General features: G+C 43.8%; 1 protein-coding gene across 4 annotated transcripts in view; it reads left to right on the top strand.

Annotated features, from left to right (window-relative positions):
- The window catches only part of dnm3a (dynamin 3a), a 258,801-nt gene that overhangs the window by 156,818 nt on the left and 76,336 nt on the right, over positions 1-25,647 (top strand). For all 4 annotated transcript variants that reach the window (XR_013498526.1, XM_078218075.1, XM_078218073.1 and 1 more), the window contains 4 exons: positions 7,326-7,437; positions 14,344-14,508; positions 17,771-17,997; positions 21,069-21,296. Coding sequence is in view for 3 of the 4 variants with exons in the window: in XM_078218075.1 (XP_078074201.1) it covers positions 7,326-7,437; positions 14,344-14,508; positions 17,771-17,997; positions 21,069-21,296 (732 nt within the window). In the remaining variant the exon portion in view is untranslated. The remainder of the gene's footprint in view (positions 1-7,325; positions 7,438-14,343; positions 14,509-17,770; positions 17,998-21,068; positions 21,297-25,647) is intronic.

The raw sequence follows: 25,647 nt of genomic DNA, 5'->3' as shown, positions 1-25,647 counted from the left end.
CTGCTTTTTTTGTACAGGACATATCTGGGCAATTTTCCATATCACCGGGTAGATGTCAGTGTTATAGCTGTAATGGAACAGCTTGGCTAGCGGTGCAGCAAAAACTGGAGCATAATAATTCAGTACTATTGCTGGAATATTGTCAGAGCCCATTGCCCTTTTCAGGATCCAGTCCCTTCTGTCATTTCTTGATATTATGTGGAGTGAATCGAATTGGCTGAAGACTTGACATCTGTGATGCTGGGAAATTCAGGAGGAGAAAAGGAGTTTGGGGTTATCGTTCTTCTCTGGGTTAATCTTAGGGTGGTGATCAAATTTACCAAAGATATGATTGAGTCTTGATAGGTAGCTAAACTAGTTATAAATGAGACATGGTCAAGTTTGTCACCTTTGGCTTTAAAAACAGTAAATGCACTTATTTTAAAACTGGAGTTGAACTTTGGATGCTTTGTGGGAAGAGATTGAGGGAAATAAGGCACACAGCACAATGAAATATTCTCAAGTCTTCTAAATTGAGATTTCAAAACAGGTCATCAAATTAAATGTTTTTGTACAACTTAATTATTGTAGTTGCAGTGAAGATAAACTAATTATTTTCTGCAAATTAATTTATTAACATTTTATTTGTCATCTCTGGACAAAATTCTTAGAAATTTCTTTGCAACTTTTCTAACTGCTGATGTAACTTCCTCTCTCAAAGCATCTCCGCACCATCCTTACAGCAGTGCTACCCTCTGGCGCACCATGACCAGTTGCACAGAAAGAACTACTAACAATTAATGTATATCTTGCTCCATGATACTTCAGACACCACATATGTATAAAGTACCAAGAAATCACAACTCAACAATATTAAACTGAAGTGTGCAAAGAGGGAAAAAAAAAGCTATCCATATCCTGCTGATTTTCCTGACCTTTTGATAACCTGGCATCTACCCAAGGAGGGGAGCCAAGCAGCTGGCAATCTGCACAGACTTTCAAATGCAATAGTAATTATAGGCTGTAATTGACTTCAGGATGTGCCCATTTACACTAGTTACCCACAGGGAATACCTGAAAAGTAGCTTCAAAGGGATAGGCGAGGTTAACAGCTTAATATCTTAACTGTGCTTCAGACCCCATGAGCAATGTCACAGGAGTTCAAATTTGCAGGAGAGAAAAGGTTCCTGTGACTGTGTCGGAGGGTTGGGAACTAGTGCATTTAATCTTAACACTGAAGCTAATGAAAGCAATATGCATTCTTTTTTAGTATTAAATAATTCTTTGTTCTCTTTGCAAATATGCAAAATGTCTTGTTTTCATTTCTTAAATGGTTTTCATTTGGTTAATTTTTCCATCAAATTCTTGTCCTGTGTTTGGATAGGCCTAGAATTATGACAGTTTCTTGCTGTTGTTTTTTAAGACTGACTTTTTTGAGTAATCTTTCTTACACTAATGTTTATTTTGAAAAGACAACGCCAGATTTCTTTTTTGTTCTGCTAATCTGGTTTCACTAAAATTAAGTAGATTGAAAGAAACAATCCAAGTCGGTTTTAGATTAAGGTGGCTAGCACTGGAAATGAAAATCTTCTGCACATCCTTACTCTTACTGTCCATTGGTGGACATTTTATAGCTAGGTAAATAGCCGAATTATTATTTGTTAAAATACTGGGATAGCAATTTGTACATGTCATTAAGTTCGAGTGGCTTTTTGTTATCAGATTTTATGAAACTTTTCTCTCAAAAGAGGGAGGGAAAATTCTTGGCATATCACAGAATTCAACTGGTTTTAATTTTTGAGTTTCCTCTTCAAACAGTTTAATTATTGACAGATTTCTACATAGGAGGACAGTACACGTAGATGCCACAGACACATTATGTGTTCTCATTGAGGATCTTGCTTCACTTTGATGGGGTTCTCTTTTGGCCCTTGGAATTTAAGCCATTAACTCAGCAGTCAGTTGGTAGCTGGAACATTATTGGGGAAACATAACTTGTATTAATTAAACATATAATTCAGTAAAGGTTAAGAGAAAATCATAGCATTTGGCTTGTATGAAGTTTGAACACTGACATGGACCTGTTGAAGTGTATGTGTGCATGTGGACTGAATGCCTTTTTCTGTGCTGCAAATATATAGTATGTGTAATCTCGTTTTGCACTCCTGATATGTTCCAAAAAAGTGTTGTGCTAAATGGAAACATGTTTAAATATGTAAGAAGAGTGGGTTGCATTCCTGACCTGTAATTTTTAGATTAAAAACCGATTGGTTGCCTTGAACTTAACTGGCTGAAAAATCCTCTTTACTCACTAATTCTTCTACTTCCCTTCTGATCACAGCTTACTGCTTCTCTCTCCCAACTCTCCCGCCTCTCTGCCTCTCCTGCCTCTCTGCCTCTCCCTCCTCTCTGCCTCTCCCTCCTCTCTGCCTCTCCCTCCTCTCTGCCTCTCCCTCCTCTCCCGCCTCTCTGCCTCTCCCGCCTCTCTGCCTCTCCCGCCTCTCTGCCTCTCCCGCCTCTCTGCCTCTCCCGCCTCTCTGCCTCTCCCGCCTCTCTGCCTCTCCCGCCTCTCTGCCTCTCCCGCCTCTCTGCCTCTCCCGCCTCTCTGCCTCTCCCGCCTCTCTGCCTCTCCCGCCTCTCTGCCTCTCCCGCCCCTCTGCCTCTCCCGCCCTCTCTGCCTCTCCCGCCTCTCTGCCTCTCCCGCCTCTCTGCCTCTCCCGCCTCTCTGCCTCTCCCGCCTCTCTGCCTCTCCCGCCTCTCTGCCTCTCCCGCCTCTCTGCCTCTCCCGCCTCTCTGCCTCTCCCGCCTCTCTGCCTCTCCCGCCTCTCTGCCTCTCCCGCCTCTCTGCCTCTCCCGCCTCTCTGCCTCTCCCGCCTCTCTGCCTCTCCCGCCTCTCTGCCTCTCCCGCCTCTCTGCCTCTCCCGCCTCTCTGCCTCTCCCGCCTCTCTGCCTCTCCCGCCTCTCTGCCTCTCCCGCCTCTCTGCCTCTCCCGCCTCTCTGCCTCTCCCGCCTCTCTGCCTCTCCCGCCTCTCTGCCTCTCCCGCCTCTCTGCCTCTCCCGCCTCTCTGCCTCTCCCGCCTCTCTGCCTCTCCCGCCTCTCTGCCTCTCCCGCCTCTCTGCCTCTCCCGCCTCTCTGCCTCTCCCGCCTCTCTGCCTCTCCCGCCTCTCTGCCTCTCCCGCCTCTCTGCCTCTCCCGCCTCTCTGCCTCTCCCGCCTCTCTGCCTCTCCCGCCTCTCTGCCTCTCCCGCCTCTCTGCCTCTCCCGCCTCTCTGCCTCTCCCGCCTCTCTGCCTCTCCCGCCTCTCTGCCTCTCCCGCCTCTCTGCCTCTCCCGCCTCTCTGCCTCTCCCGCCTCTCTGCCTCTCCCGCCTCTCTGCCTCTCCCGCCTCTCTGCCTCTCCCGCCTCTCTGCCTCTCCCGCCTCTCTGCCTCTCCCGCCTCTCTGCCTCTCCCGCCTCTCTGCCTCTCCCGCCTCTCCCGCCTCTCCCGCCTCTCCCGCCTCTCCCGCCTTTCTGCCTCTCCCGCCTCTCTGCCTCTCCCGCCTCTCTGCCTCTCCCGCCTCTCTGCCTCTCCCGCCTCTCTGCCTCTCCCGCCTCTCCCGCCTCTCTGCCTCTCCCGCCTCTCTGCCTCTCCCGCCTCTCTGCCTCTCCCGCCTCTCTGCCTCTCCCGCCTCTCTGCCTCTCCCGCCTCTCTGCCTCTCCCGCCTCTCTGCCTCTCCCGCCTCTCTGCCTCTCCCGCCTCTCTGCCTCTCCCGCCTCTCTGCCTCTCCCGCCTCTCTGCCTCTCCCGCCTCTCTGCCTCTCCCGCCTCTCTGCCTCTCCCGCCTCTCTGCCTCTCCCGCCTCTCTGCCTCTCCCGCCTCTCTGCCTCTCCCGCCTCTCTGCCTCTCCCGCCTCTCTGCCTCTCCCGCCTCTCTGCCTCTCCCGCCTCTCTGCCTCTCCCGCCTCTCTGCCTCTCCCGCCTTTCTGCCTCTCCCGCCTTTCTGCCTCTCCCGCCTCTCTGCCTCTCCCGCCTCTCTGCCTCTCCCGCCTCTCCCGCCTCTCTGCCTCTCCCGCCTCTCTGCCTCTCCCGCCTCTCTGCCTCTCCCGCCTCTCTGCCTCTCCCGCCTCTCTGCCTCTCCCGCCTCTCTGCCTCTCCCGCCTCTCTGCCTCTCCCGCCTCTCCCGCCTCTCCCGCCTCTCTGCCTCTCCCGCCTCTCTGCCTCTCCCGCCTCTCTGCCTCTCCCGCCTCTCTGCCTCTCCCGCCTCTCTGCCTCTCCCGCCTTTCTGCCTCTCCCGCCTTTCTGCCTCTCCCGCCTCTCTGCCTCTCCCGCCTCTCTGCCTCTCCCGCCTCTCTGCCTCTCCTGCCTCTCTGCCTCTCCCGCCTCTCTGCCTCTCCCGCCTCTCCCGCCTCTCCCGCCTCTCCCGCCTCTCCCGCCTCTCCCGCCTCTCTGCCTCTCCCGCCTCTCTGCCTCTCCCGCCTCTCCTGCCTCTCCCGCCTCTCTGCCTCTCCCGCCTCTCTGCCTCTCCCACTCTCTGCCCCTCCTCACCCTCGTACTCACTGCCCCTCCTCACCCTCATATTCACTGTCTCTCCTTCACCCTCTCCCTCACCCTCACACTCACTGCTTCTCCTCACCCTCGTTACTCACTGCCCCTCCTCACACTCACTGCCTCTCCCTTACCATCATACTGACTGCCTCTGCTGATCCTGAGCAGTGCTCATCGCTTTCCTCCCCTGACCCTCCCACTTGTCGCTTTGTGCCTCTGAAACTCCCACTTTCCATTTCCCTCATGGAACATCCCAGCTTCGCTCCCCCAACCGTACCGCTCACCACTTTCCTCTCCCAGCTCTTCTGTTCATGGCTTCCCACCACCCAACCCTCTGCCACTCCCTCCGTCCTGCTCACCACCCCTTTCCCGAGCCCTTGCTCATAGAGAGGAATTTACAAAATTTCCAAGTACGGCCAGCCTGTTTCTTGGCTGCGTGAATGATTCCATTAACTTAGTAACCCTGCAGTCAGCTGAATGAAGTGGGAGTGGCGAAGAGCTATTCTTTCACTCGCTCAAAGTGAAGGGTCAAAGGAGGGCAGTGGGGAGTCAGGATTGAGGAGCGGTGAGAGGGAGGATTGGGAAAAGAGCCGGCAGTTTGTTTATAAAAAAGACCGAATATGTGGAGTAACCCCACTAAAACTGAAATGAAAGTAGCGTTATTCAGGGAGTTTCCTTAATTTACAACATGCAGTATTAGAATATGCTTTAAACAGAGATACCTGTGATACTTCTTAAAAGTTAAGAAGCAGAAGATTCCTGCTCCAACATAACGCATTTAAATTTTGAATGTTTTAAAAATTGGTCAATTAGGTAAGACAATCTGATTTTGCCGCACCCAGGTACAACAACTTGTATTTATATAGGACACAGAAACTCGAAGCAGGAATAGGCCATTCAGCCCTTCGAGCCTGCTCCACCATTCATTTTAATTATGGCGGATCATTAAATTCAATGTCCTGATTTCCCCAATTGCCCCCATATCCCTTGATCTCTTTAGCCACTAGAGCTATATCTAATTTCTTCTTGAAATCAGACAATGGGTCAATTAGTGTACTGCTGGCCCATGGCAGATATTTTACAGTAGTATAGCAGTTATGTAACTGGATTAGTAATCCAGAAGCCTGAACTCCTAATTCAGACATTTGAGTTCAAATCCCATAATGTTAGCTGAAGGAATGTAAAATTTTGATAATTAATCAAACAAATCTGGAATAAAAAGCCAGTATCCGTAATAGTAACTGTAGAGCTACCAGACTGTTTAAAAAACCCAACTGGTTCACTCATGTCTTTCAGGGGAGAAAATCTGCTATCCTCACTTGGTCTGGCTGATACACGGCCCCAGACCACAACAATGTGGTTCATTCTCAACTCCTCTCTGAAATGGCCTAGCAAGCCATTCTGTTTTGCCTATTGATTGGATAAAATGTCATGAGAGTAAAACTGCATTGACTGCCAGACATCGAGCTGGGGACTTTTGTCCAAATTGGGAGAGCTGTCTCACAGGCTACTCCAACAACAGTCTGACATAGTCATACTTATAGAATACTTTGATCAATGTCCCAGACTCTCCATTACCATTCCTGGAGGAGTGAGAGGGAGTGACCCTGGGAGCCTCAACGTTTATACTGGGCCCCATGAAGTATCATGGCATCAGGTCAAGTATAGACAGGCACACCTCCTGCTGATTACCATTTTCTGTCTTCCTTCAACCAATGAATCAGTACTCCGCTATGTTGAATGCCGACTCCAGCGACTATTCCTTTTGTGACTCTACAGCACCACCACTGACCAAGCTGGCTGAGTCATGAATGACATATCTGCCAGACAGGGCTTGTAGCAACATGAGAGAAAAACCTACTTGACCTCATCCTTACTCGTCTACAGATGCGCCTAGCCATGGTGCTGTTGGTAGGGGTGACCAACACAGAATCCTTCGGGAGATGAAAAGCCATCTTCACACTGAGGGGCATCGCCCCCATTGTTTTTTTGTGACACTACCACCGTTCTAAATGCGCTAGACACAGAACAAATCCAGCAGCTCAAAACCGAATACCATGAGGCAATGGGGGCCATCAGCAGAGTTGTATTTCACCATAAGCTGCAATCTCATGATCTGACATACCTCATCCTCCATTACCATTAAGCTGGGTGGCCAATCATGGTTAAATGAGAAGTGTGGAAGAGCATGCCAAGAGCAACATCAGGCACACTTTCCAGATTCGGTGTCCTGGAGGGGGTTCAGCTATCAGCCTCAGAATATGCTTGGAGCTCCATCTTCTTTTCCGGGAGCTCCATCTTCCAGCCTCAAGAGTGTTCCCAGATATTCATCTTCATTTGCATGAGGTTCACCTTCTTGAATAGTGGGTCAGTGATGTTGGGCACTTTTACAATATGGCACCTAGAAAAGTTGGGGGACCACATGCCAGCAGGCCTGCCCCACCTTGGAATATGGTGCAAAACACATGGTTGATTAGTTAATGTGGTCAGGGCCAAATGACTTGGCATGTTTTGCCTCTGTGGATGAAAACACTCCTCATTCCCACCCCACCATGACACTTTGCACCAGAATGGGAGAATTCCACCCATATTTCAGTCAGTAGGGCGAACAGCTGATCCAACTCGGCCTCCCCCTGCAGTCTCCAGCATCACAGAAACCAGGCTACACTCAATTCGATTCATAATACGTAACAGAGTAAAATTTGTATCTTCAGCTGGTGTAGCACACACAAAGTGACCATATGCCTGTAAAATTTTATTTTAAGAAAAATCATGTCTGCATACAGATTCACTGGTATTTTCTGATTGTTCTTTCTTTCACCAGGAATGTTTATAAAGATTATCGCTTTCTGGAACTTGCTTGTGACTCTCAGGAGGAAGTAGATAGTTGGAAGGCATCATTTCTTCGAGCTGGTGTTTATCCAGATAAATCCACTGTAAGTTGCATATTTTTAAAAAAATACTGGTATGGTTTAGACCTTAAGTTTAAATATATGAAAATAGAGTGAAACAGAAGAAGTTTGACTAATAAAAATTGTGTCACTGTTGTAACTTTTTGTATTTCATTTATGGATAGACACACTACAAAGTGGGAAAGCAAGATAATGAGTTACTTTGATTGACATTATCACCGTTTACTTTTAATTGTCATCAAGACATAGAAAATACTACAGGCAAAAACGTTCTCTATACATTTCCAGAGTATTTAGTTAGTTGCGCACGAGGAATGTCTGAATGTATCTTGCTAACAAAATATTATCATTATTTGTTAATGCTTTCTTATATAAAGCCAAGAAAGCCTATTTTTCAATATTGTAAAGGACTCCCTTGTGTTTTATAGCTGTTTGTAGTTATCAAAGTAGTATTTTAACAGAAATCTTTAGAGAATGATATGAATGCATTTTTGAAACAATAAGTATTGTAATTTTTTTTCAAACGAAAGGCTGCTTAATTATTATTAGCCATTGCGTATTATTGTTTCCCTGATTGGCTTCTGAAAAGAAAATGGTGACGGGGATGGGTGTAGAGTCTGCCTGAGTTTTGGGTAAGCAAAATAAATTAGCAGGAAAGGAATGATATAATGTGGAGTTCATGTGGTATTCCAACTTCGTAAAACCTATGATAAATCTGCAACTATCTGATGTGGATCGTCTGAAAAAAGCTGTCAGTGAATGTTGGGAAGAATCATTCAAATCAAACCTCTGGTATGTTGTGTTTAGTTACAACTTGCAAATGTCACGTGCTACTGTAGAGCTATTTTACAGGCTTGTGTGTTATTTTAAGGTAAGGGTAAATACGTAAAACAATTGTTTGATTGTAGTTTGTCTCATAATTTGAATTGCACTGTAACTCCACAAATATTTTTTAAAAATGTTTTGACATCCACACTCTGATGTTAATGCTGAGTAATTGACCACTTATATTGTTTGATATTTTACCTTTCATGGGTTCAATTTAAATATTTCTGTTGGAATGATTTTGATGTAATTTCATTTTGTGTTGTCTTCCCTTTGGTGCTTGTTCTGAAACTTGTATGTTTTATCATATTTTGTTATTCTTAATGACCCTTTAGTAGTTCTTAAAACTCATACCTAGTTTTCCCTTTTTAAATAAGCTAATGTGCTGTGTTCACCAATGGCTTGTGTAAGGAACCAATGAGGTAATGTAAAGTAAAATGCTGCCAACTTCCTTTTTGGCATTGGGAAATCATCGCATGTCTCTCATTTATCAAATGAAAAATTGTGTTTCTGTGGACTAAATTTGTCTTAACATTTTCAAAAGTTTAATTGCAGCTTTTTTTCTCAATTTTGTTTAAAAGCTGCATTGATTATCTGCCTGAAATTTAGCTTCTGAACCTGGAGTTATACTCACTTCAGCTTTCATTTAAAATGGATAAATCATAACAAACATTGTGCAATTTCTATAAATTATTATTGGTTCAGTTTCACAAAGGAAAAGGTTTCAATGTTTGAAAGTATTTTTTTACTGCCAGTAAATTGGAAAAATAAAGACAATTTTAATTCATTATGTTGAGGTAAGAATGTTTCTGACACATCATCCACTCCAAAGAGCAGTATGGAAGCATCCCCAATGGTTGGTACCAATTGCCTCACAGTCATTTAACGCTCCAGGAAGTATTAATTGGCTGGAGATGGAACATTAGGAATCAAGTCCTGCCTTAGAGAACTGCTAGCCAATCAGATTGGCCAGAAAATCTGTAACCACAGCAACGCCAGTAGCAGCAGTGAGCAGGACTGGGGACTGCATGTCGTCCCCAGAATCAAAGTCTCAGTTTGTGACTTTGACACCCCGACCAGAATAGCAGGTTCATGCACCAGATTCTGTGCTTGGAACCTCATTAATAATGCACAGATGAGTTCCCTTCTAAATCACCTGATGGGCCAGCCATTGATTGGTCTGCCCACCCTACAGCTTTTGGGTTCAAAGGTGCCATATTTAAACACCAATCCAACAGGCTCATATCAGTCTCTCTAGGCCACCTGTCTTCACCAGACTGTGCAGAATGTCAGCAACCAAGAGGCAAAAGGCTAGCAGCCACCAAAAGAAGTCTGTTCCTCGATTAAACCACCCTACCCTGCATCTTCACCTATGAGGCCCACTTGGACCTCTAGCCATTGCATTTGGTGTCTTCACCCATCTGCTTCCAGCCTCTGTTTCATCTCTTCGCTTGTGAGTTTTCATGTAGAGTTCATTCTCTCCCCTGAGTCTTCATCCACCTCTTTGTCCCTCTGTCTGCCATCATGAGCCTTGACCCTTGCCCCCCACTCCATGCACAGCCCTCCTTCCACATTGCCCGCCCCACTGTCTTCATCAGGCTACCTACCCCCCACCCCCTTCCAGTCCTTGCACACCTGCCCTGTTCAAACTTTGGATCTTTGTTGCAGTGGCTGCATATGTCCCACAACACAGTGCTGTCCAAACTCCCTAACCTCAGGTGCGGTATTGAACCGAGTTGGTGATGTAGGAGGGTCCATGGATCCAGCAGCACGGTGCTCCCCATAAAAATGAACTCAGCATGAAGATAGAAGGCAGAAAGCGGTCTGCCCCGGCAGAGTGGTGAACAGCGCATCAGGAGCAGTGCAGCACTATGGCAGATAGGCTTTTCTGCACTCACTTCGAAGTCTCTGGAGAACCAAGGGCCACCTTGTGCACGCCACTTGTTAGCAATCGGGTTTGATGATTTCCCGCTGGCTTGATGCAAGGTTGGAAGGCCCGATGGGACACCACAGCTATTCTAATATGCATTCATGAGATGTAAACAAATGCAAATGACTTTCATGCCATCTGCCTGTGGGATGACTGATCTGCCATTAACCTATCATTGGGAGAATTTTACGCCAGTGGGTTTCCAGCTTTTTGGTTAAACATAGAAACATAGAAATTAGAAGCAGGAGTAGATCTTTCGGCCCTTCGAGCCTGCTCCGCCATTCATTCTGATCATGGCTGATCATCAAATCCAATAACCTGATCCCCCCCCTTCCCTCATATCCCTTGATCCTTTTACCTTCAGAGCTATATCTAATTTCTTCTTGAAATCAAACAATGTTTTGGCCTCAACTACATTCTGTGGTAATGAATTCCACACATTCACCACCCTCTGGGTGAAGAAATTTCTCCTCACCTCCGTTCTAAAAGGTTTACTCCTTATCCTCAAACTATGACCCCTAGTTCTGGATTCCCCCACCATTGGGAACATTCTTTCTGAATCTAACCTGTCTAACCCTGTTAGAATTTTATAAGTTTCTATGAGATCCCCTCCCACTTTCCTAAATGCAAATGAATATAATCCTAACTGACTTAATCTCTCCTCATATGACAGAACTGTCATTCCAGGAATTAGCCTGGTAAACCTTCACTGTACTCCCTCTATGGCAAAGACATCCTTCCTCAGATAAGGACACCAAAACTGCACACAGCACTCCAGATGTGGCCTCACCAACGCCCTATGCAATTGCAGCAAAACATCCCTATCCCTATACTCAAATCTTCTCGCTATGAAGGCCAACATACCATTTGCCTTCTTTACTGCCTGGTGTACTTGCGCGCTTACTTTCAGCGATTGATGTACGAGGACATCAAGGTTTTGTTGAATATCCACCTCTCTCTATTTACACCCATTCAAGTAATAATCTGTCTTTCTATTATTGCTACCAAAGTGGATAACCTCATATTTATCCACATTATATTGCATCTGCCATGAAGATGCCCACACACTCAGCCTGCCCAAATCACGCTGAAGCATCTCTGTAGCCTCCTCACAGTTCACTCTCCCACCCAACTTTGTATCACCTACAAATCTGGAGATAATACATTTATTTCCCTCTTCCAAATCATTGATATATAATGTGAACAGTTGGGGCCCTAGCACAGATCCCTGCGGAACCCCACTAGTCACTGACTGTCAATCAGAAAACGACCCATTTATGCCAACTCTTTGCTTCCTATCTGCTAACCAGTTTTCTATCCATCTCAAGACATTACCTGCAATCCCATGCACTTTAACTTTACATAGTAGTCTGCTAGTGAGACCTTGTCGAAAGCCTTCTGAAAGTCTAAATAAACCACATCCACTGATTCTCCTCGGTCAACTCTACTAGTTACATCCTCAAAGGATTCTAATAGATTCGTCAAGCATGATTTCCCTTTTGTAAATTCATGCTGACATTGTCTGATTATACCACTGCTTTCCAAATGCTGAATGATGATATTCTTGATATGGACTCTAGCAGCTTCCCCAGTATCACTGGTGTATCGTTCCCTGTTTTCTCTCTACCTCCTTTTTTGAATAGCAGGCTTAATTAGCTACCCGCCAGTCTGTAGGAACTATTCCAGAGTCCAAAGAATTTTGGAAAATAACCACCAATTAACCTACTATTTCCAGGGCCACTTCCTTAAGTACTCTGGGATGAAGATGATCAGGATCTAGAGATTTATGCACCTTCAATTGCATCAATTTTCCCAAAACCATTTCTCTACTAATGCTGATTTCCTTCACCTCCCCACTAAAACATGTTTCAGCACTTCTGGTACATTATTCATGTATTCCCTTGTGAAGACTGAAGCAAAGTACAAATTTAATTCCTCAGCCATTCCTTTATTCCCCGTTATGAATTCTCCCATTTCTGACTGTAAGGGGCCTACATTCGTTTTTGTCAATCTTTTTCTCTTCACATACCTATAGAAATTTTTATCGTCAATTTTTAGGTTCCCCGCTAGCTTACTTTCATACTCTATTTTTCCTTCTTAATCAATCCCTTGGTCCTCCTTTGCTGAATTTTAAACTGCTCCCAATCCTCAGGCCTATTGCTTTTTCTTGCCAATTTGTATGCTTCTTCCTTGAATCTGATACTATCTCTAATTTCCCTTGTAAGCCATGGTTTGGCCACAATTTTCTTACCACTCTTGCGCCAAACAGGAATAAACAACTCTGAAGTTCACCTATTCGTTCTTTAAATGCCTACCATTGCCTGTCCACTGTCTTTCCTTTCAGTAGTGTTTCCCAATCCATCATGGTCAATTCATGCCTCATACCATCATAGTTTCCTTTATTGATATTCAGGACCCTAGTCTCAGAATCAGCTTCATCACTATCCACTTTGACAAAGAATTCTACCATATTATGGTCACTCGTCCCCAGGGGTTCTCTCACAACTGGATTGCCAACTAATCCTTTCTCATTGCACAAGACCCAGTCCAAGATGGCCTGTTCCTTTGTTGGTTCCTCAACGTATTGCTCCAGAAAACTTTCCCGTATGCACTCCAGAAATTCCTCCTCTATTGTATTGTGACTAATTTGACTCTCCCCAACCCACTTTAATCCTCCAGCCCACACTGACCTCTATTTCCTTGACTTACACCGTTCCAACACAGCAAGCTTAAAGAATAACAACTCATTTTTCCATTAAGCACTTTAGAGTATTCTGGCCTTAACTTTGAGGTTAACAACTCAGTATTTTAACAATTGTTCCCATTTTCAATTTGATTTTTTGCTTTCTTTGATTTGACTTATTATTGTCACATGTATTGGGATACAGTGAAAAGTATTGTTTTTGCACACTATACAGACAAAGATGTTCATAGAGTACATAGCGGAGAAGGAAAGGAGAGAGTGCAGCATATAGTGTTGCAGTTAAAGATAGGGTGAAGAGAAAGATTCTCTTCGACAGCAAGTGGTGGTTACAGAGGCTGGCTGTCTGAGAGCCATTGCTCGTTTTGGCTGGGGACCCCGCCTGGTAGGATGATCCACATCCTAGGGGTCTACCCGCTTTACCACAACCTATTCCTACCCCCAACATCCACTTCCCCCCAGCCCCTTCTGTTCCTTGCCGTGACTGTGCACTTACTTAAAACTGTGAACCTCTGGCATCTTTGAGTTCTGATGAAGTGTCTCCAACCTGGAACATTAACTTTGTTGCTTTCTCCACAGACACTTCTTGACCGTTTTGAGCACGCTTTGAAACTGGTTCTTTAGTGCCAAGAGAAACTAAAATGCGTAGAATCTCTGTTAAGAGCTGTGTAGATGGTGGCACAGTGGTTAGCACTGCTGCCTCACAACGCCATGGACCCGGGTTCAATTCCCGACTTGGGTCACTATCTGTGTGGAATCTGCACGTTCTCCCCACATCTGCATGGGTTTCCTCCGGTGCTCCAGTTTCCTCCCACACTCCGAAATATGTCCTGGTTAGGTGCATTGGCCATGCTAAATTCTCCCTCAGTGTACCCGAACAGGCGCCGGAGTGTGGCGATTAGAGGATTTTCGCAGTAACTTCATTACAGTGTTAATGTAAGCCTACTTGTGAACTAATAAATAAACTTAAACTTAAAACTTAAACTAGATAGAATTGCTTTGTTAACAATTAATAATTGTTCATCATTTCCTTTTCCTAAAAGTTCCTGTGTTGAACTCGGACATAGAATGGACCAATTCCGTCCACTTTGCTCATCTAATGTTATCATATGTTCAATCTGAACAAACAAAATGCATTTAAACAGTGTCATTTCTCTCATATTTATCATGTAAACTTTGACCAGCTTCTAAATGCAAACTAAATGCCCTGAATGGAGGTTAGGAACTTGGTAGCATTGTATATGTTTATTATAACATACTACACAGTGAAATTTCTCAAACTCTTAAGTTCATGACATCCAGATAAGGTGTCAATGCACCTCAGCCATCCAGCATTTCAGTCAAAAATCATGTTGGCAATTGGTTTGAATGGGAAAAAGATTTTTTTGGCACCAGCACTGTCAGAGAAACATGTTGTGAAAGATGTTACTGTTGTGCCTGACTTTCTTTGTATGTGTTTTTGCTTTCTGCACAGTCTGAGAACGAGGAGGCAGTATGTACAGATAACTTTTCCATGGACCCTCAACTGGAGAGACAGGTGGAGACCATTCGCAACTTAGTGGAGTCTTACATGTGTATCATTAACAAGACTATCCGAGACCTGATGCCGAAGATAATTATGCACCTTATGATAAATAATGTGAGTTTCACCCTGTTTATAGCATTCAAAGAGTGTATAAGGAGTACTTTATACATTTTAGAATCAAGTTAACCTATTTTTAAAGTTTCTATATATATATATAGTAACTGTTACATTTGCTATGTAAGCAAAAAAAGCTCTCCTTCTAAATTGCGACAGAAATGGCTAACACATGTATTATAACCAACTGAGTTATTTAGTTTGAGAGAAAGCCAAATCATTAACAATACCTAAAACATGCTTCATGTCAGGTTTCTATGACCTCTGATGTTTTTATTAGCCCGATAAATGATTAAAGTTGTCTCCCAGCCATTGAGGATAAAGATAGACGGCCAGTAGCTTGTATAAACTGATGGGTGTCAACCAATCATAGATCTGGGTAAGCATTTAATTATCAGATAGCTTGTGATATATTGATGCCTAGAAATAAGGCCAGAAAATACTCTGCAATCCATTTGGCTAATCCCAAATCGTTCAAAGATTGCACAGTGAAATATTATCTTAATGCACCTCCAGTTTTTTTTTTGTATTTTCATTCCAGTTCAATCAAATCAAGTCCAATTCAGAGTCTCAACAAGTTGAGACATTCCCGATCCAAGCTGACAAGACAGGGCTCTCACCTCCTGTCTTGGGCTTGATCTACATGATCCAAGCTGATTGGAGTAGGCATAGCTCCTCCTCCAAGGCTTGATCTCATTTACATCTTAGCCAAAAGGCCGAGATGCCGCTATTAAACATGTGTACTTGTTCCAATTTTATAGTCACTAAAATCTTTTTATGCAGTGAGTTGTTTTGATCTGAAACATACTGAGAGGGCGGTAGAAGCAGATTCAACAGCAGGGAATTGGAGTGTCAGCTGTGACTCATAGCTGATCTGTTGATCCTCATAACCTAGAGTTTTAGGCTGGGTATCATTCCTCTGCATCTTCCCTAGAGCTTTGAAATATTTGCTGTGTGCAGGGATCAAAGTGGACATATATTCCAAGTGTGAATGTAGCAAAGCTTTTTAAAGCTGAGTATAACTTTATTTTCCAAGAAGAAAAAGACTTGCGTTTATTTGGCTTCTTTCTGAAATTAAATTATTCTTTGTGCTTTTTTTTTGCATGCATGATGTAACTCATTGGGCGGGATTTTCCAGCATAACTCGTCCCAAAACTGGAAAATTCCGCCCCAGGTCAACGGACCTTTGCATAGTCCACCCTCCGCCCACTACGATTCTCGTGGTGGGTGACATGGGAAAATTCCCCCCATTGATTCAGCTTAATCTGTGCAGTTGAAACACATTATCAGCTACAATGGCATATGAGAATAATGAATAGAAGTTGAGTGACTGTTCGCTTTAATATGAACATAACATCATGGATATTTTATGCTGAATGGCTATTATTGAAATTGGGATGGAACTGAATCTAGGTTTGGAAAGTTCTCAGAAGTGATGCTAACATGAACATCAAGTGCCAACTTGATTTTCCACCAAACATATTACAACTATTTCTACCAAATTATTCCTATCGCATTAAGAAAACAATATTGAAATTTTCAGAACTGCAATACTAATCATAAAAATGTTGTGTTTTATTCTACTTTCTAATATTCATGCGGCATTTTTCACTCTACAATTGAACCTTCACCGACAGTGACGCAGACCAATGCAAACTTTAAGAGAGTAGTCAAAATCCTAAATCAACCCTTTAATGTGGCTGTAGTTGACAATGTCTACCATTAATTGATAGGATATCTAGATTCTATGAAATCTATGAAATTCTATTCTGTGAAATCTGGAAATGGAAAATAGTGACTCCAAAATCATTCACATCATACTGTGTCAGGTTTAAAGATTAATTCCTTCACTGTGGTCTTAAAACTCAAGTGACTGTTTAATTTTGTTGAAACAGTCTATTATCAACTACACCATCCTGTATGACTCCAAATTGAGTAGCTGACCTCCAATTTTCATTTACAGAGTCTACCTACTTCCACAAGAACACAAGAAATAGAAGCAGGAAAGGCCACCAGACCCTTCAAGCCTGCCCTGCCATTCAATACAATCAAGGCTGATCTATGCTGGCCTCAGCTCCTTTTCTGTGCTATTTCCCCATTACTTTCGATTCCTCGATCTATCAAATATTTATCCATCTCCACTTTAAATACTTCTAATTATCCAACCTCCATCACCCTTTGGGGTAGAGAATTCCAGAGATTCAACACCCTCTGTGAGAAGAAATTTCTACGCTCTTCAATTTAAATGACCAGGCCTTTATCTTGTAGCTATGTCCCCTTCCTCGAGACTCTTGCACTAGTGAAAACATCTCACCATCTACCCTGTCAAGTCCCCTTAGGATCTTATATGTTTGAATAAGGTCACCTCTCACTTTTCTAAACTCCAAGGAATATAGACCTAGACTATTTAGTTTCTCTTGATAGGATAACCCTCTCATCTCAGGAATTAGCCTGGTGAATCTCCTGTGGACTGCCTCCCATGTTATATAGCCTTTTTTTAGGTATGGGGACTAAAACTGTATGCATTATTTTTGGTGAGGCCCCTGTCCAATTGCAACAAAACCTCCCTGTCTTTAAACTCCAACCCTTTGGCAATAAAGATAAAATGCCATTTGCCGCCTTAACTACTTGTTGGACTTGCCCATTAGCTTTTTGTGATTCATGCATTAGAATACCTAAATCCCACTACACTTCACTCCACTTCTGTCATATCGCCTACTGCTGACAATGAAACACTCATTGTCAGGAGCCTTTGACTCCTGCATGCTTGACTATTCCAGTGTCTACTGGATAGTTTCTCATTAGCTAACCTCCATAAATCTGATGTCGAGCAGAATTTTGCTTCCTGTACTCCATTCACATGTCCTGTTTTATTCTTTCTTGGGATGTGAGCATTGCAGGTAAGGCCAGCATTAGTTGCCCAGCTCTATTTGTCCTTGAGTAGGTGGTGGTGGTGGTGGTGGTGAGCCATTTTCTTCAATCACTATGATAAAATACGAATGAAAATAGTAAACCTAAAAGCACAGAAAGCGAGGGCATTTGTGCAACAGTTACTATTGCTTTTAACTCATTGATTGCTGATGCTGATTCCTTTCCAGCAGCAGTTTTGACAAAATGGCAAAATGCTGATATTTGATTCAGTTTTAGATAAAATTAATTGGACTTTTCTGTCATCTTCTAAACTGATTTTACACATTTCAGATGGACTTGGCCGTGAATTTAGCAATATATTTATGTAATTTTTTTCAATGATGTTCCATAGACAAAGGACTTTATCAACGCTGAGCTTTTAGCAAAACTGTACTCCTCAGAGGACCAGAACACCTTGATGAAGGAATCGCCTGAGCAGGCCCAAAGGCGTGATGAAACACTACGTACATACAATGCCATCAATGAAGCTCTGAACATTATTGGTGATATCAACACAAATACGATAACTGTTCCATTGCCTCCTCCCGTGAATGATTCCTGGCTACATTCAGAGTGCAGGTATGAATGCAGAAGTGACAAGTTTAAGTGAGAGCTTCTGGCTAGAATTCTTTGCCGTTCGTGCCAGCGGGATTCTCTGGTGAACCAGATTTGGCTGAGCGCCAAATTCTCCATCCTCGCTTGCAGAGGTGGTGGGGCGTGAACGTCCAGAGAATTCCGACCTGAGATTAATTTATCATCTATTCTTTTATTTTTTAGGGAATTGTATTCATGTATTTATTTTAAACAACTGAATGTTTGTTTCACAGAGGAATGATGGTTAGACTCATGAATTCAAATTCCCATAGTTAGAACTAAGCTGGATGTATTCAGCCCCACCACTAGGCCCTCATCTCAACCTCAGAAGTAAGCCTAACTGCACTTATAGATTTGTTATTGCCTTTTTTTTGCATTGTAGGCCTGAATTTGTGCTTATAATTCATGTTTTATTTCTTATGCTACAGAACTCTTATTCACAGAATCACAGAATCTCTACAGTGCAAAAGGGTGCCATTTGACCCATTGGGTCTGCACCAACTCTCCAACAAAGCACCTTACCTAGGTCCACCCCTGCCCTGTCTCCGTAGCTCCTCACATTTAGCCTGTTAATCCCCCTAATCTACACACTTGGGGCACTAAGAGACAATATTGCATGGCCGGCCAACCCACCTAACCTGCACATCTTTGGACTGTGGGAGGAAACCAGAGCACCAGAGGAAACCCTAGCAGACACAAGGAAAACATGTAAACTCTACACAGACAGTGACTAGAAGCCAGAATCGAACTCGAGTCCCGGGCGCTGTGAGGCAGCAGTGCTCACCACCGTGTCACCCTATTATTATGTCCACCCTGTCCATATGTCCCGCTGATTTTTTTTCTCTCACTTATTTAGCTTGCTTGGATTTTCCCCTCCTACCCCTGAACTTTTCCTGCTCCAAAACATAGTCCGAGTTTCCCACGAAACAGATGCCCTCCCTTCACCACCATGCTTCCAACCATGGATTGACAATCTTAACATTTCTCTTATCTGGAAGAAACTCAAGATCATCCTGCTTACTTAGCTCTAAGCTGCAGATATGTCTATCCCAGCTGGGAGAGCAGCCTGTACTCTCAGTCAGAACAGTTAGCAATGTGAAGTGAGCATAGCTATAAAATTCTATTAAAAATTTGCAAAAATAAAGTCTTAAATTTTAATAGAAAACAGATTTCTGATTCATCACAAACTCATCCAAACTCATTGAATTGCTTCAGGAATGATGCTCAAAAAATCACCCTCCCCACTTAGATAAGTCAAACAATGAATACTTGGATACTTTTATAGCTTTATATGTGTACCTTTGATCAGTTGCACTCTTTAGTGTAATATTTCCTGGCTCCTAGATTTTCAGTAACTCTAGTGTTCCACACAGTAGTTATTCTTATGGGGGCAGGCGGCTTGGAGGCGGGGAGGGGGGTTGCAGTTAGCTTAGTTGGCTAGACAGCTAGCGTGTGGATCAGATTAACAACAACAGGAAGGGATTCAATCCCTGTTCTGTCTAAGGTAGACTCGGGGCCTGCCTTCTCACCCCTACCCATTGTAAAAAAAATCACAGCACTTCGCCATGGTTCAGTGAATATTCACCAAGGACCTGCCTTCAGGCAGCAAACTGAGGAAGAAGGAGATGTTATGCCTATAAGCCTCAATCCTAGTCCTAACGAAATATGCATAGAGTGCTTTTTTTAAAATGTGTCAGTTGATTCATTTGTTTGAATTGGGATCACTTCTTACTGCCCACTGCTCTGAGGAGCAGGGGTATTCTTTCTAATCACTTGCATTCCCTGAGGCTTAATTTGTACACTCACATTCCAGTTCTGTTCTCTCGTTACATGTCAAGTAATCACAATTTTAAAACAACGGCTAATATCACTCCTCAAACTACTTTTGTTGAATTGGAACAATTTTAGTTCCAAACTAGTCCTAGATTTCAGAATCAGGCATGCTACTCTTTTCTTAATCCTGCACAACGTATCAATGTTCTTTTGGAAGATACCCTGAACATTTTATGGGAACATTTTATGTTTTGGTTCCTCTGGCTGTTCAGCAGAGATCGTTAAAAATAAATATTCTGTACCTCAACATTGCTGTTCATTTTTGTTCTAGTGGAAATCCTCCACTTGCCTCCCGAGGTGGAATTTTGCAAGTCTTACTCTATCCAAACTGCTTTATTGACCTTAAATAATCTCTAAATATTTTAGTCACCATCTGTTTTTCTCTGAAAGACTTGCTGCGGTTTTTTTAAAAACTAAATAAAGACGACAATATATAAGGAAACTCTGAACAAAGGAAGTATTTTACGAAAAAAATCAAGATCATATAAATCATTTGCTTTTTTTTAAACATGGGGCGGAATTTTGCGGCCTCACTCAAACGAGACTAGAAATTCCCACCCGAGATCAACGGACATTTCTGCTGTCCGCCTCTCGCCCGCTCCGATTCTGTGGTGGGCGGGGCAGTAAAATTCTGGCAAGTTTCCATTTTGATTTTAAAAACCATTGATGAATGTATTTGATACCATATTTAGAGGCTATGAAATTCTCTTGAAGGTGGTTATTATAGCAATTAATGTTTAAAATCTTGGTTTTTTTTGTTACCCTATTTTTTCTGATCTTTTCTAGTCCCATGTCCATTACCTTTCACATTTTAGTGAACGAAAACCTAGATGATCAGAAGATTAAAGTTCACTATAATGTATCTCAGTACGGGGCTTTATCCACAAGAGGAGAATTCCCAATTGCATGTGTACCACCATTCTGTTTTCTATCCTTATGGTGTGTATGAATGACTTAGTTTTGTGTTGTGAGCCTGTAGGTAAAAAGAATTGTCCACTGCCCAAGCTCTTCACTCAGGACTGTTGCAACTGAGAAGTTTTCTTGTATCAATTTGGACTCAATACAGAATCCCAGAGATGAATGCCTACCCCTTTGCCTTTCCAATCTGTCCTGATTTGTTATCATTTTCAAATGTAACACAGTGTAAAGAAACAAGAGTAACATAGCCATTAACTATGATGTACCTTTGAGGAATAACTCTAAATAAATGTAATGTATTGCAGAACTACGCCTCCAAGTCCTGCAACTCAACACTGGCAACCGGTATCCGGTCATCCATCAGGCCGATCATGTGGACGCGGGCCTACCTCATCCATTTTACCAACTGGAGCCCCTCCCATTCCATCTCGTCCAGGCACTCACCCTGCCCTCTGTATTTCCAGCAATGCTGACATACTTGGATGTCCCCCACAGATCCCTTCAAGGCCCTCACGTGGCCCCAACATCCCAAGGTAAATAGTTACATTGAACTCCAACCTCTTGATTAACAGTTATGCACTTGGTTTTCCTTGCCTGTAATCAGTTTTGCAGTAGTGTTCTGAATCATCAATTTGACCCTAATACAACCTTGTTTCGGTTTATTTGAGGTAGGCTCCTTTACCTACATAGTTGCTTGATGTAAATATACTGTTTAGGAGGAGAAATGCATAAAATATTTCATTTATTCCTGAAGTGTTGGGGAGTAACCTCCAAAATGGGGACTAATGTGTATATTTTCATTGCAATGCAGGCAACATGTTAAATTTATACTACTTGCTGTTTTAAATGGTTTGTGCATGCACCCAGTACTATCCACTCTGTTGATTGGCTACACACATCATTCTGGAGCCAGATACAAATGGCTGGAGCTACTTAAAGACAGCCTGTACCACCTAAAAGAGATGTATATTTTGGCTGTGAGAAGCGGTGGGAGCCATTTGAAAATTGAACTGTAAGATTGATACTTGAGGAATGACTCAACATGCAACACAACGAATATCAAGACCTGGGATTTTCCGCTTCCATTCGAGTCGGGCAGGTATGATGACGAGATTGGAAAATATCGCAAGAAGGTCAGAGTTGCATTTCATGTCAACGTAAAAGCAGAAAGTGATTGTTCCCTTCCCCCGTCATTCAATGTCGGGAACCTCATTGCAATAAATTAGCATCTCATTATCGAGCACATATGCCGGAATCATATCGCCATGTTAAATAAAGCATCCACGGCGGCGTGCTGTCAGAACGACCCAAAGCACCATTGGCCTCAGAAGGCACATGCCTGGTAAGCAGTACTCCCAGGGGAGCTTGGAGGTGAGCACAGCGTTCAGGCATCAGGCTGATGCAGGGGGTGCCAGTGTGATGCCAGGGTAATGGTAAGTTGCTGCCAGCTTGTTGTCAGTGTGGTGCCAAGGGATGTGTCAGGAGGTACACTTGGGTGAAAATTGTTTCCCAGTGTTCTCGCTGTGCGCTGAAGTAGCCTTTAAAAATGATGCATGGATCATCGATTCGCAGAGTTGATGACGGAGTGGGAACATCAGAGGCCGTCTGCCACTGATACGACTTAAAGTTTAAGATTATTTATTAGTGTCACAAGTAGGTTTACATTAACACTGCAATGAAGTTACTGTGAAAATCCGCAAGTCGCCACACTCCAGTGCCTGTTCGGGTACATTGAGGGAGAATTCAGCATGGCCACTGCACCTAACCAGCACGTCTTTCGGACTGTGGGAGGAAACTGGAGCACCTGGAGGAAACCCATGCAGACACGGGGAGAACGTGCAGATTCCGCACGGACAATGACCCAAGCCAGGAATCGTACCCTGGTCCCGAGGCAGCAGTGCTAACCACTGTGCCACCAGAACCCCTCCCCTGCCTTTTTCTTCAAAGTCCCATGTTATGTAGTGGAAAAAGCCGCCATTGCTGTTAGTGGCCTCAATGCTGCCTTTCCTGCCAGAGGTCGGCCTTTGCCGATATCTAAGAAAATCTTGCCCAATGTTTTCTGACAACACCCTGAAGGTCGTAGCATGAGACATGGAAATAAAGGAGTGACTTCCTGTATGCAAATGTGGCCAAGAAATCCTCCAGACACTGTGGGTAGAAGTAATAGTAGAGTTTAATGCTGGGGTGTAGCTTGAAGAACATGGATGTAGGAAGAAATTTAATGATTGGACACTAGGGGATTTTCACAGTAATTTCATTGCAGTGTTAATGTAAGCCCACTTGTGACATTAATAAATAAACTTAGCTGTCATGATGAGTGACAATCACCTTCAAATGGTATTTCCTTCCAACTGAACTATCTGCCTCATTGCTCAATTAATTAAACCCAATCACTCTACTAACAACAAGCCCTATCAGCCAGTACAAAACTTTCAATTCATACACTTTAACCCACCCCCACACACTTAATACTTTGCAGCCCATAACTCACAGCTCGCACGCACTGGCAGCTATTCAAGCAAGACAGCCATATCGTCCAAATGTACTGTCAAGCACTCACTGGCACCTCTTACAGGAGAAGGTGGCGCATGACAGGAGGCAGCAGAGAGTAACAGGAGGGGACGTCCGCATTTCTCAAAATTCAGTCATGAAATGTGGGTGGTGCCAGCATTTATCAACCAACTCTAATTACCTTTGAGATGGTGAACCCCCTTCTTGAAATGCTGCAGTCCATTTGGTGAAGGTATCCCCACAGAGATATTAAGCAGGAAGCTCCAGGATATTGACCAAGTGACAATGAATGAATGATGATCTGCATGTTGTAAGTCTTGGAAGGGAACTTGCATGTGGTGGTGCTGTCCTTATTCTTTTAACTGGTAAAGGTCAAAGGTTTGGGAGGAGTTCCCGAAGATCCCTGTGGAGGAGACAATGCTGGCCATCTTGAAGGGAAATATACCTGATGCCATGGCCAAAGAAAGGGTTAAAAGGATTGGTGATTGGGGGTGCATGCATACCAAACGCTCCTCTCTTTCTTGTTCTTCCCACAATTCTTCTGGCTCGCAACTCACATGCTCTTCTTACTTGCTCTTCTCCCCTCACCACAACCAAACCCTTTTCCTGTTTTAATTTCAGATATCCAAGACCGGGAGCCTTCCCAGTGAAAGGAGAAATAGAAAGAGGGCAGTGAAAATAAAGGGAAACCATCACTTGATTTTACAGTCATAGTCTCCAGCTCAGAGACTGATACTCCCTGTAGTTTAGAGGCTTGGACAAGGAAGGGATTTGCTATGGTGAGACAGCAAACACAAGCGTGCAGGCACCAAGACGGGGAAGGAATAACTCAAATGCCAGCTCACTGGAGGGAGAGGTCACACAGTCGTGCTGAGGAGGAGCTAGATGAGAACGTTGGTAGACTGACCAGGTTACAGAAGCAGATGAATGTACACAAACAAATTGCTTGATACACTGGAAAGCTTGTACTAAACATCAAGGGCCATGGAAAAGTCCAGCACTGACTTGCCAGTGGGCAGTATGCAGCATTTAGAGCCTTTCCTTTCCAACATGCAAATGGTGATCATTGTATCTGCAGAGCCCTCTGTGATGCAGCATCTGATGGCTGATATTGCAGTTTCCTTTGCTGCCCAAAAGACTTTCATCAAAAGTTTGTGTGCTGCAGTGCAAAGTCAGACCGCTGCCATCATAGCTGTGGACACCATTGTTCAAAGGGCTTACAGGGCGTTAACAGCCGTCCATCCATCTGTTCTCCCCCAGAGCCATAGGATTGCTGAAGTGCCATCTCAAGAGCTTGGCAGTCCATAGAACACAAACCTGCTGTTCTCTTTCATGGTGACAGTTTTCGTACTCGCACTCTCCCACGCACTTTGTGTGTCAGCCAGTTGTCTGCAGCCCAAGCTAAGATGGCGCAGTCTAAATCTGAGCTGTCTACATCCAAGGCTGCTTGAGATCACACTCCAAGGCCATTAGTAGTCTCAATTGAAGGTCAACAGCCTTCCAGTACCTTCTGCATGTAATGGTACAGCAGCATTTTGGAGCACTAGAATAGGCCAAGGCACTAAGGAAGTGCATAAGGGAAATTAGCATACTTTTGTATGCATTATGTAATGAGTGAAATTATAAAATTGGATTAGAATGTGCATTTCTGGTAGTTTTTAATAGTTTCCCCCAGACCAGGAAAGAAAGTGAAAGATGTTGATGATGTGTTCTGTAATGTTCCTGCTGTGCACATTTGTGTGGGCTTTGGAACAGGTTCCTAAGCAACGTCATTAGTGGATAACCCTTGCCACCCTTCATCTAGCCATTGGCTTATATGGTGATTCAAATACAAGGGGACAAACACGGAATGAAGGAATCCTGACTGCTGCCAGGTTAATGGGCATTGGCCTGCATGATGCACTGATTGTTGTCACATACCAGCTGCATGGTGAGGGAGTGAAATCCCTTACAGTTTGTGGCAGAGTTCACATGAAGCACATTTAAAGCAAGTGGCACCCTGCACCATGGGGAAGACTGCAACCTATGCAGAGTCCAGCCTTCACTCAGTGCTTTGGAGCAATAGAATAGACAAAGGCATTGAGGGAGGGCATAGAAGAAATCAGTTTAATTTTGTATGCATGGGAAAGAGGGAATAAGGTCAATGTTTCAGTGGGCATAGAAAGCCTCAACGGCCTTCCTTATACAGCAGTGAGTTGCACAATGCAAAACGTTGCTTATATTTCCAGCCTGGAAGAAGCTAGATGAATAATAATTAAGAACCATGGTCACTTTGGCAGTTACAGCTATTCTTCCCCTGCGCTCAGATTGCAATTAGGACTGCAGCAATTGGTAGATTTCAGTCATGACCTCTTTTGTGAAGTGTAGACACAC

The sequence above is a fragment of the Mustelus asterias genome, chromosome 8 (genome assembly GCF_964213995.1).
Source record: "Mustelus asterias chromosome 8, sMusAst1.hap1.1, whole genome shotgun sequence".
Lineage (NCBI taxonomy): Eukaryota > Metazoa > Chordata > Chondrichthyes > Carcharhiniformes > Triakidae > Mustelus > Mustelus asterias.
The sequence above is the reverse complement of the archived record's forward strand: the minus strand, read 5'-3'. Positions and strand labels throughout refer to the sequence as shown.